Source organism: Uloborus diversus, chromosome 1, assembly GCF_026930045.1.
Source record: "Uloborus diversus isolate 005 chromosome 1, Udiv.v.3.1, whole genome shotgun sequence".
Taxonomy (NCBI): Eukaryota; Metazoa; Arthropoda; class Arachnida; order Araneae; family Uloboridae; genus Uloborus; species Uloborus diversus.
The window spans coordinates 209,500,845-209,514,316 of NC_072731.1; the positions used below are offsets into that span (position 1 = coordinate 209,500,845).

Below are 13,472 nucleotides of genomic sequence, written 5' to 3' on the forward strand. Positions count from 1 at the left end.
ATGCTGCCTTAAAAATTGACCAATAAGCATATTTTTACCTTTTTTAGTTCGAACAAAAATTTGGTATTGTGGAAAAAGGGTCAAAAAAGAAATTGGAATTTTCAAAATATTTGAATTACTTTTTTTTAAGTTCAAAATATCAAACATTCTAAATATTTAAAGTCAAAATGTTACACTTACTTTTCTTGACATCTTTCATTTAATCCTCAGGAAGCTTTATATGGAATTGTTTACGGTTTTCAATAATGTCACTCCTCTAAAATAAATTTTATTCCTCTGAAAAAGGTCAAGTACTTTCATGTCTTGGAACAGAAGCCTTAGCTATATATCTAGATGTAAGAAATGAATTCTTTTAAAAATAAATTTTGCTTTTGCAAGACAAATAGATAATAACATTATTTTAATTTAAACAAAAAATAGAAACTTGATTATTAAATTTTTGACACTCTATGACCTTGGTACTATGCACCAAAGTCGTAGATCTAGAATACTCTAGTATGCAAAAAAATCTCAACGACCCTTGATCCAAAACTGGTGTTTTGAGGAAGCTCACCATAATATTTACCGACTGATATGTTGAATGCAAAAGTTGTAATAAACCTGTAAATATGTAAACAAATCAACAACTTGAAATCCACAAGCTGTAGTTACTAATTGTGTGGATTTGAAGAAAGTTACTACACTTAGACCTCATTAATTCAAAAACTTAAAATGAATTACTGCTAAGACAACTACATTTGAAAGGTCCCGTACTTTTTTTTGTTTATTGTTTTTTGGATAAGACGAACTGCAATCAAGATGAATTGATTTCAAAGGTCCTTTTGAGTTTGCTTTAACGAGGTTAGACTATATAACATTTACTGGTTGATCTATTGAACTCAAACACATGTAACTGAAAATGGATGTATAATCTGTTTTACCCTACCCAACAGCTGAACTTCATTCGATCATACCTGCAGAACCTGGATGACAAGTCAGAGGACGTGGACTGTGAAGAGCATATTTTGAAAGAAGTATCCCTGTTCATCCTTGCCTCCCATTTCCTATGGACGCTCTGGAGTGTGGTCAATGCTCAAAACTCCCAAATTGAATTTGGTTATTGGGTGAGTACATTAGTTATTGGAAGCAAATTCTGTATTCACCTTCTGTATGTTGTTTTGATGTAAGGGATAGAAACGTTTTCGGGAGAAGGGTTACTCACACACCGGATTAAGACATGAAAAGTTTACTCAAGGGTAGATGGATGTTTATTTTTGACACCAACTAACAGTGTCCATGAAAAAATATGTCTGCACAGCTTGTATTAAATTTAGTACTTTTTCATATTAAAATTAAATGGTTTTTGTGACTTTAAATTTAAAGATAGTTTTTACTGAGTAAAAGGTAATTGGAAAAAAACATATATAAAACAAAAATACGAACATAGTGTTTAATTGAGGGGGTTCAGGAGAGATGTGTTTACAAAAAGATGTAAAAAGATACACAAAAATTTTACTAGTTCAGGTTATACATGCATTTTGAAAATGGTAAGACTAGATCTGCTGCAGGATCAGGAAAATTACCTTTTGCAGCAGAAATACATATTGTAGAGTCAAAAAAAAAAACTAATACTTTAGATAAATGATTGATGATTTTATAGCGGAGCAAAAGAAATAGAGTATCATTATTTTATTGGGCAAGCTTTTTTTTTATGATTTGGGACACTTTAAAGTTTTAAACTTTAAATGCTTTCTGCACAGGCTTGTTTTTTATTTTTTCTGAAACTTCTAATCTGTTTTGAAATTTCTTAAATATATATTTGATAAGTTTTAGGCTTTAATTTGGAAAAAGAAAAAAATTCCAAAAAATGCCAAATTTCTAACAATCCTGTATTATAGATTATTTTAAGTAAACTAAGTTGTAAATCAGTACTTTGCTTGATCATAGTCGTCTACAACTTTATTACAACTTTTTGAGGCACCTTTATTCTATGAAAATGTTGTTCCTCTTAAGAGGTACAAGCACCTATTTAATTTTACAAGAGACTTTTTGAGACTCTATATCATGAAAGACTTAAAGAATATTTTTGATTGACTCTTAAGTAGTCAGGGGAGCCCTAAACTTTTTTTTTTTTTTTTTTGAGAGGGTGTAAATTCTCAATTAGCCATAGGAAATCCAAATTTTACCAAACAATGTTAATTTTGCCACATTGTCAGACATAAATTGCCAAATAAGGAAATTTTTTGGAGGTCATTGGGGCCTGGGGCACTGCTGCTAATAGTGCATTTGCATTTTCTTTCCTGGTATAGTTATAATCCCTATAATTATCCACCAGGATGTGGCATTTGCAGAGGATTTCAATGTCTTATTCTTAACCTTTCAGGAATATGGCAAGGCAAGATGGGATGAGTACATGAAGCACAAAACCGAACTCTTGAAAGAAGACGGGCTTATCAGGTTACTGGGCAGCATAGACGCCTGAGCATATCTCCCCCACATGATAGAGAGGGAAGACATATTTTTGCACCTTTGTGTACATAGAAACAAATCCTATATTCCAGAGTTTTATATACAGAGAATGAGTTTTGTACTTAAAAATACTCTTGCTTTTTTCCAAAAACTCTTTGATGATTTTGGCGAAATTTTTGTACATCTTCATCAAATAATCGAATGCCATCAACAAATGAGAGAAGATTTGAAATGTTACAAAGTGCAAAAGGCGTGTGGTTTTAATCACACAGAAATGGGGAACAAATATTTCAGGGATGCCTAATAAGGCGGTTTTCTGATTCAAACAGGCAAGCATTTCATGTTTTTATTTTGAAAAGGAAAATGGTAATAAGAAAGAAAATATTTCTAGCTCAGGATTCATGAATTCATTCATAATGTATCCTCTTTGGGAGAGTTTTATAAGGGGAAAAACTGATGTTTCAACAATTACTTATTTGTTATTAATACAGTCGTGCCTGTTTATAGCAAAGCTATATATATAACAAATTGATGGCTATGAGATAATAGCCAGACCCTTCATTTCAAACATTTCCAGGGGAGGGGACAAAGGGTTTTTATTCAATACATTTTATTGTCAAAAAACAAAAAAATAGGTATAAAGAAGCATAAGTAAATGATGTTCCTGAAATCCAGGGGGTCAATTTACCCCTCCTAATCATTCAGCTGATGGGCCTAGTAATAGTTTAAATTCTCTTACATATTTTGATGCATATTTATTTAACTTTTTACAACAAAATCATGGTTATAATGTCAGTTTTATTTGGTCCCTTTGGCTTTGCTATAAACTGCAAGATTGTAATAATTAATTCTGAAATATTTTTAGAAATAATAGGGATAAAATTTTCTTTAAAAATAAATGTGATGCTTTTGGAAGCTGTGAACTCTCTGAATTCTGTTTAGAGAAAAGGCAAATGCATGACTTGAAAACTCATTTAAAATTGTTCATATCTATAATTAATACCACTCATTTTAGAATATACTTCTGCAATTTCCTTTTCAAACTAAGATACAAAAAGGCCACCTGACTATTCGAGGACATCTGCAATTGTCACTTGATGGGCAATGCCAAGTGATGAAATGTCTCATAAGTAAAACACACGCATATTCTTTTGCCTGTTGAGTAGTTTTAGTGTTTTTATTCCCACTTTTTCATGTTTTTACATAAATGGTGGGTGGTGGTGTTGTTAAACTTTGGAAAAAGTACTTACTTTGCATACTTATATTATATTTGGGACTACTATAACCATTATTTCTTGTATTTGATTTTGGTAGGGAGAGATCATTCTGTTGTTTTATTTTTACTATTTGTCTAAAGTGCATGAAGAAAACAATTTACATTGATAATATTGTTAGCACTTGCAAAGAGTATTTTCTTTCTTGAATATGAGAATAGAAATGCTACTACCTGCAAACTCTCTGGTCATTCAATTAAATGTGAGCTTAAACAATGGTTGTATTACTCAAAAAACATGAATGCGGAATACTTATATATTTTATAAGGCTTCTCCCTATTTTTTGTTAATTTGTAGTCCTGCAATTTGTGATATTTTGTCCTAAGTTATGTGCCACAGGTTATGTATAGTATTCAAGGTTTAAAGCATTGTAAATATTAAATTTCATGCTGTGACCAATTTATTTTGTGATATTTTTGTTATTTGAATGCTAAAAATAATCTTGAGGCTGTAAGAATTCTTTTGGTTTCTTAGCTCAACTGTGTTTAACTTCGAGCTTTTTTAGCACGGAACTAGTGCAACTGTTGGTTTCTTTGTCAGTTTATCGTGACTTCAATTACGCATGGACACACATTAACACATTGATTGCCATGGCAATTTTCAGAAATCTGGCCTAAAATGTCAATTTGATTTAATCACATAATATTATTAAAAACTATAATTCTAGTACATCAAAAAGCATAGAAAATGAAACCACCTACTGAAAATAAAAAGTGTCCAACAAAACATTGTTGTATATGTACCCAAGCAAAAAAATGCCGGAAAACACGTTATTTCTTTCCAGCATGTGGAAGATTGTTTTAAGAAGTTCCACAAACAATAACATATTATTTTATTTCTTGAATTGGAATTTTTATAATTATATTTTTTGTTCATTTTTTAATAATTTTCCTTTTTGTGCAAGCCAGCATTGATTATTTGTTCTTTTCCCAGAAGCTATCTATCTATTTATATTAGCACTGATATATTCCGAGTTTAATCGTAGCTGCAGAAAAATGGCAAGTAAACAAGTATAAGATAACTTGTAGTTGGGTCCTCGAAAAGAACGCAATCTAAGAGTTATTTTGTAGTTGGCAGTCAATGTGTTAACAGCAATTTTTGAAGTGTTGATGTTTTTTTAATTTTTTTTTTGCTAGTTAAATGATATTATCACAATGTTTTAACTAAATTTAATCATAATTCGTATAATTTTTTTATGGAAAAAAAAACAAAAAAAAAAGAAAAAATCAAGTTACCATAAAATGTTTTGTTGTTTGATCAACATCATATTTTTCAAGATATATTTTTCCATCTTGAATCCTAAAGAAAAAATGCTTAGCTTATTGCAGATTGAAGGCATACAACTGAGTTATCAGTTACAGTGAGAGTGCTACACGTATAGATTTCATAATATTCTGGAGTGGAGGAGAAAGCATTTTCTCTTGCTGATTGGTTTCAGACATAAATTATGTTTTATTTTAACTGGAAAAAGACAATAAGTAATGTCAATATTACTAGTGTGCTGAAGTGTAATTTTGTTGGTAAATCTACCATTCGATTCAACTTCTTTATGTTTCTATAATAAAAGAGTTATTCTTAGGAATAAAAAACACTTTATAAAAAACTGTTCTAGTTTATACCATGGCTTGACAAGTTCTCTAATAATCTAGAGTTTGCCAAAAAAAGTTAAGAGTCTCTTTTTTTGCATAACTTCAACATTACACTTTTAATTTCTAGTTGATGCATCATTTTAAAAAATATTATTATTAATTTAAAAATTGAGGATTTAGAACAAAGAAATTGAAGCAATTTGTTCTTGAAATAATTAAATTATAGCACACTTCATAAATAATACAATTGTGGAAAAAGATGATGCAGTTAAAAATCACATTATTCCATTTGTAACTAATACTGAGAATCACAGGTATGTGAAAAACTTATTCATGTGTATGTTAAAGTTATATCTATAGCTACAAACAATCATCAGCAATTGTCTGCCTCAAAAAAGATTATGGTTATTCCATGAAAGACGTCACATGACGATCCTCAAAGTGAAATGTCTAGGATTGGAAAACATTTTACTCTCAAATTTTTAGGTGAGAAAATATGTGGCGGGGTACATGGCATTAGGTATTTGTCAACCCTGGGGTTTAAGCCAAATGGTTTATTTAGAGAAAAAAGAGTTTTCAGAAACTTTTTTAAGTTCTGCCTCTTTTAAAAAATATTGTTCCAACCAATTTGTACTTGGCAATGCTATTCAATTTAAGTCAATGCACAAATCTTAGTCAAATAAAATTTTCACTAGTACATGATTAACACAAAAACCAACATTTGCAAATGACTATTTTTAAAAGCATTTTGAGTGAAAACAATCCAGTTAATTTTAGGTTAAGCCAAGATGAATGATGACAGAGATTTCAAATCTAAGATACTCAAGTTCAAGAAAAACAGGGTTCAAGACAATCTTGCTATATTGTTTTATCATAGTTGATACAATATCCATTTAGCATAATCTTTTTGAACTGTTTCAGAAACTCATTTTAATTGATAGCTTCAGCCACAGGTAATAATAGCATTGTTGAAGGCCATGGATTAAACCAGGGCTGTCCAACTGGCGGCCCGCCAACTTCTTATTCAGCACATTTCTTTTTTCAACATTTTATGGTATCAAAAAGCATCCAAGACTGATTCTTGGTCAAGCTGGGGTCTCCAAAATTTCCTCTTGATCGCTCTTTTACTTTTTTCATTGTATTGGGAGCAAAAGGTACAGGACATCTACAGGTCAAGCAGTTCTACCCTGCACGCTGGTGTTCAAACAAATTCATAGAAATCGTATTGCTTTGTGTTGGCGGGGAAAGACGGGGGGGGGGGGGGGGGGGGGGGGGGGGAGAAACATTTCAGATAAGCAAAACCTACCTGCAATTGCTTAAAAATAAAGACCCCCCTCAGACTCAACACCGTTTGTTCATTTTGAAAAAGAAAGTGAGAATTTACTCTCGTCACTTCCACCTCGTTTGGGAGCATATATTTATGCAAAAGTGCTTTTTTGGTGATGAACTCGTCATAGGAGCTCTCTCTTCGACAGTTCATTGATAGACCACCTTCTGCTGGCAAAGACAAACATCATGTTGACACTCCTGCCCTTGTATAAAAGGCAGATCGGCCTCAGTTTTCCCATCAAATTTTAACCAAATTGTTTTATAATCCTTCTGTTTCATTGTTTTATAATTAATAATTCAACTATTAATTGTTATTGTGTAAGAGGTTATTGTTCAACTTTTTGAAACTGCGGCCCGCCAGGTGATCAGTGACAGGAATTCTGGCCCGTGGGCTCTTTGCAGTTGGACAGCCCTGGATTGAACCAAGTCTTTTATTTTTCAATATGGCATTAAGGTTCAGAACTGCTGATGATTTTCGAGTGCAATAATAAATTAGAGAGAAATGAGACATTTTTTGTATTTTCTCTTAAATTAAATAAATAAAACTGCTGGACATGTCTGAATGTGCATTTTGTAGAGATGCTTTTTGTTGTACTTGCCAGGGTCAAGTTTAATTCCCTGTCGTAATTCCTTCAAGGGATAGAAACTACACCTTTTTGCAGTCAGTGATCAAATGGTACAAATAACTGACCAATAAAGTATGACTACAGGGTCACAATTAATTAGTATGGTCACTAAACCTGACAATTCATGCAGTTTCTTACACTGCAGGCTATTGAATGTATAAAAGCTTAATACGTTAGTAATATGTTTTTAAATAAAATTTATCGTAAGTTTATTTTCTTTGCAAAAAAAAAATTGAATACATGAGGAAATTACAGAAAAAATGTTTAATTGCCGAAATGAATGAATTTTTTCAATTAAAATGCTATATATATTAAATTAATTCATTTGGTCTTCAAGCGGCTTCATCCAATTTGGGAATGAAAGTTTTGTTTCTACAGTCCCATAACTTTTGGATTCAAAGAGTTATATTGCCAAATCTCAAGGCATTCTGCAAGATTGCCCACCCCTGCCTTCAAATGTCAGCGAATTCCCATTAAAAAATAAAACCCTCTAAAATTACCCCTCTTCCACATTGTGGGTCTGCCATCAAGTGAATATTCAGCCAAAGTAGTTTAGGTTTTAATGGTGTATGATTATTATTATTGCCATTTTTGATCAAAACTCAAAAAATATGAATTAGTCCGTTATAGCACTTCAGTGCTCATTTGCAACAAAAATATGAAAGATGGGCTGAAAATTTGATCCCCATCAATTCTTGGTCCATTGACCTGATAATTTCCCTGGAATTTATGTTGCACAATTAATGATTTTTTAAACCTAAGCTAAGGGTTTCGGTCCTTTTCTCTGGTTTTGTGCTCAACAAATTTGATATATCCAGGTATTTCCTATATAGAATGACATACAATTACAGTGACATATGAAATTAATACGAAAAGAAGCTAAAATGAAATAAGAGGATGGTGCTGATGGGTTTTATATGTGTATGTTTGTATCATCAATGTCAGTAAGAACATATTGAAGGGTATGAATGAAAGAAAAAGTGCCATTATATTTGCATTCCATGTTCAGTTAATAGTAATCTGCTGTGCCTTATAAGTACTTTTGATGTTTAGTCTCGTCAAGTAGTGCTTTTCAAGACAAAGTCAGTGTACTTGATGTATTTTTCGTTTAGCAGAAGAAGCTCCACCTTTGTCACGTTGTATCCGACTATTCTATTTCGTTTTTGGAAGAAGGTTTATGATCATAGCATTTTTCTATAAAAGTAACAATTCTTAAAATTTAAGAATAACGAAAATAACAGCAGACAAGTGAAGCAGGGTAATGTAGAGGACCTTAAGACTTCCTTGCACATTTAAATGAACTCCAAAGTTAAAGTTGTCTCATTTACAAGCATGGGAATGTATTCACCCATCACCCCGGTGCTAAACTGAACTCTGCATTCGAGAAGGCGGGACGAAAAGTGCCATTTCATTATGAACGAATAATATATATAAAAGTACATTTTGATGCAATTACAAAAATTATCTTTTGACTGATAAAAGAGATAATTTTCTGCTCTTTTGCAATTACAAAATGAGATGTAGTTTTTGCTGGAGCAAGATAATTTGGTAGGATTTTATTTATATATAACAGGAAGTACTTAACAAAGCTGTAGCGTTGATGGGAAGCTGTACCAAAATCTGCAAAAAGAAAAGCTTATAAATTGAAAACGAGAATACTATTTAAAGGTAGTAAATAATTGAAATCCTATTTCCAGACTTCTGAAATGAAAGGAGACTGATAGGCTTGAAAAGCACTGCTAGGTGCGCCTCATAATTAGCTTCTTTTTGTGTAACTGAAATTCTGTTTTGGTTGCTTTGTTTGTTTTATCTACATAAAATGAACTGGATACTGTACATTACATCATTGTACAAAATAAATGTATGTTCATGATCATCTCATCATGCCTCACAAGTTTTTTTACATTTTCAACATGAATCTTTGCTTCTTATCAGGGTTTGTGATTTTTTTTAATTAAAAAAAAATCGGATTTTTTTGATTTAAATCAGGTTTTTTTTAAAAAAATGTTCAATAATTTGCAGATATTAATAATACTTGACATTTATGAACATATTTCATACATAGATGAATCCATTCAACTTGCTTTTAAAATTAAGATAAGTTCTCTAACTATTCAATAATATTTTAAGATTTATAAATACGTTATAATGCTTAGATAAGATGTGATTTTGTTTTATGCTTTGCTTAAAGATAAGGTTTCCAATATCATGTACGTTTTTAGAGTAAAATATGTTGAACAATTACTTTTCTGAACTATATTAGTCATGGTGTATAAGAAAAAATCCAAATTTTTATTTTGTTCTAAACTAATTTTGGAGTAAAAGCAATAGAGTGAAAGAAAGATTGATCCATGTAGTTTTGCCTGTTGAAGTTAAGATAGTATAATGCAGTGCAGTTAAATTTAGAGCAATACATTCTAAAAATGCAAAATTAATTTATAAAAGTAAAATCAACTGAATTTAATCAATTATTTTGTAAAAAAAATCACTTAATTCAAATCAATTGATTTAAATCAATGATTTTTAATAAAAAAAATCACTTGATCCAAATCATGATTTTAATTACGATTTAAGTCAAGCTGATTTAAATCAAAGAACCCTGCTTCTTATTAAAACTGTTAAGCTCTTCTCGTTTCCCATATGAGCCATTTATTTTGAAAGTAGGGCAAGTTCATTTTTAGAAGACGAAAAAAGTGAATGGTGATAAAAAGATAAACATAGCATGATCTTTTTTTATCTGTCACACTTTAAAGCCATTAAAAACTAGTATGTTGTGGCCATCACGAAACTTTCTTCTATATTTTTCTTTTTTTTTTTTCTGATCCCTCCCCATGCTTGACGAGGAAGCAATATTCCCAACAAAAACAAAATTACACATGCAAAAACTTGACGAACATCTCAATGTCTGAATTATTGCAAAAGCAAAGCAAAGAGCGAAAATTGAAAGTTATTTTAAAAGCCTTGCTTGAATTAATTACAAATATTTTATTTGTTAACAAACATAAGATGGCAACAGTTAAAAATTTTAAATCATTCAGATAATATTTCCGATCATTTCCATACAATTAAAATCACGAGAAATACGCAGACGATAATCTATTACGATTTATCTTTCTTATTGTTGCATTAATAAAGCTATTTTTATTCGCAAAAAAAAAAAAAAAAAAAAAACCTTGGAGCGATTGGTGTCAAAATTGAACCAAAGCCTGTTTACATATGGATTCACATATATTCCAAATTTCAACCAGAACGTAGCATTACTTCTTGAGATAGGGCACTCACAATGGAAAAAAAGAACGGGCGATTGCGCTACCCCCTTTTTAGCTGTTGACACCAAAATAAAATCAGCTTTTATACCCACTAAGAGCTACTTGCAGATAAATTTTTCCTTCATTCCGTTCATTATTTCTTGAGATACAGCAGTCACAATTGACGACAAAAAACGTTCTATAGCTCAACCCCCGTTTGAGTTATTGACACCAAAATTGAATCAGCACCTGTTCCTGTTACTGGCAACATATGGACCAAATTTTGTTCGATTCCGCCAGTTACTTCCTGAGGAATAGCAATCACGCGTAACTCAAAAAACGTCCCATTGCTCCACCCCCCTTGGAGGAATTCGCGCCAAAAACCAATGGGCACAAGTTCACATAGGGGCACATATGTGTACCAAATTTCGTTCAATTTCATGCAGCAGTTTTTGCTGTAGAGAGGCCACAAAAAACTGGTCACACACAGACGTGACACCCACACACACATACACACACACAGACAGACAGACATTTTCCAAAAAATAGTCTAAATGGACTCGGCACACCTCAAAACGTTCGAATCCGTCGAAATTCGAAAATTTGCACGAATCCAATACTTTCTTCTATATATTAGATATAGAAGAAAGTAAAAATCAGAATTTTAATAAGTAGGGCAATGAATGTTTAAGCTGTTCATTAATAAAATTGACTTTCGAAAGGCCTTACCTTAAATATCTCCCAGTAACAAAAAATTGACTTGCCTGGACTTGCAATAAACAGCTCATCTTAATATATAAAAATCTTCTGTGCGGACGTTTGTCACCATAAAGCTTTTAAAGGGCTGGACCGATTTTGATCAAATTTTTTGTGTGTAATTAAGTTGTGGCAAGCATGGTTTCGAAGCGCGATGGATCGAATTGGAAACGTTTTTGTTCATTAATTAATTAATTCAAACATTGGATGGTTATATCTCCCAAATGATTAATATTTATTTTAACCTATCATTGAACCAAAATTGAAATAAATATTTAACCCGTTGCCAAAGGACAATAAGAAAGCCAGCTCTGCTTTTTGTAATGAAATTTCCTACTATGACATGTCAATTGAGAATGGATAAAACATAGAGAAAGAGAGTGAAGCCTTCATTTCTTGAAAGCAACGATTTTAGGTCCAGTGATATATTTTAAAGTAAAGTACTGGAAGAAATCGGATTTCTTTCACTAGGTTCACGCAAAACGCGTATTTTTCGTCGTAGTTAAATCACGTGACCGGGTTGGTGCTTTAGGTTTTCCTAACCAAATGATCGGATAGTACCGTACATAGCAACATTTGTTTCTCGGTTCAAATCCATCTGAGTTTTGGCACCAATGGCAAAAATACTTTAAGGGTTATCAAACTAATCAGTGCATTACTAAAGGAAAAGATGGTGGAATTTGAAGACGAAATAAATTTTATTTTCGTCCAGATAAATTACAACATGGTACTTTTGTACACAAAAGATCAGTGCAGTGGAAGATTTTTTTTATCTTTGGTGGAAAGAACAAATTAGGCAAATATATGAAGTTTTTGTTCAAAAGATGGGACCGCTAATCGGTCGGAGTTCGTTTCGCTCATTGATCGGCTGGATTACAGGAACTTGGTGGCTTGGCGACCTTCACCATAACAACACAGTTGCATGATTATTTGTTTACTACTGTTAATGTAATTTATTGTATCTTTTGTTTATTTGGTAAAATATTTTAAATTTCAAAGAATTGTTTTTGTTTTTTAAAGAGTGTTTAGTCTATTTAATTGAAGAAAGTGTTTATTTTATATCGGAAGGGGGAAGGGAGTGATTTTCGCTTATTCAGGGAAGTTTTTACATTTAACATTTTTTAAACGATATCCATTTGATTGTTTTATTCTTTTTCATATGGGGGACGTTGCAGCGGGATTTCCCGTTTTTACCAGATGGGAAAGTTATTTTTTTATACTTAATACCTGAGGATGTTTTTTATCCATTGTGTACGAACAAACCATACAATCTCTGAAGATCTTTGAAGTATGCCAGAAAAAATAGTTGAGAAAAAAAACTGCTCTGTGGGCACTAGATAAATCAAGTTGTAATAAATATACCCAAGCAGCTTAAAACATTGTCTATTTACTTATTTTTTTCAACAAAACGGTTGGGACACTTGATAGTTTATTGAAATTTTTCAACTTTTCAATTGACAAAGTTTGAACAGAACAACGTCTGTCGAGTCCTCTAGTATGTTAGGAAACACAAAATAGGAAAATGACGAAAAATTGGGGGAATTTTTTTGTTGCCCTTTGTGTTTCAGAAATTCAAAATATTAGTCTTCATTAAATATTGGTCAGAAAATGACTTGGAATTTAATAAAGTTTGATATTAGTGGCAATTTAAACATCTATCAAAAGTTGCCAATTCAGAAATCTTATAAGGTCATGTTAGGGAGAGGGGGTTTTGAAACATTGCCCCAGAATTACTACAAAATTACAGTTATAAATCCTAATTTTAGACTGACTCTTTCAACATAAAAGAATAGGTTCAAGGTCCTTCTTGGATAAATCTCTATATTTTAGTCGAATTAGATAAAAATTATGTTGCCCCCCTCCCTCCCCCAAGCATGTGTAAATTAGATGCATAGCAGAGGTAAACTAAAAAAATCAACCGCTTCCTCCTTGGACAATTTGGGATCCATCTACAGTATGAAATGCTCTGTGGCCTCCGTGCAGGAACAATAAGCGGTATTCTTCGAGAGGTTCACATAGCTTAAATGACTCCTTACGACCTAATAACATTTGAAAGCAAACAAATACTAGAATACATGAAATACATTGCCAGTTCAGTCATTCCAATGCAGTCCTTGAATGACTGAGCTGGCGTTGTATTTCATGTATTTCTGCCTTAGCCCTGGGTAACTTACTGAAAATATTATATTTCTTAACAGTCAA

The 13,472-nt window shown here is 32.0% G+C and overlaps 1 protein-coding gene across 3 annotated transcripts in view; it reads left to right on the forward strand.

Moving 5' to 3' along the window:
- LOC129234155 (choline/ethanolamine kinase-like) overlaps window positions 1-13,472 on the forward strand; it is a 110,228-nt gene that overhangs the window by 81,660 nt on the left and 15,096 nt on the right. For 2 of the 3 annotated variants that reach the window (XM_054868057.1, XM_054868058.1), the window contains exon 9: window positions 933-1,103. In XM_054868057.1, the coding sequence (XP_054724032.1) occupies window positions 933-1,103 (171 nt within the window). Of the gene's footprint in view, window positions 1-932; window positions 1,104-2,362; window positions 9,142-13,472 lie in introns of those variants that run through there. The other variant, XM_054868056.1, reaches the window with a different exon arrangement.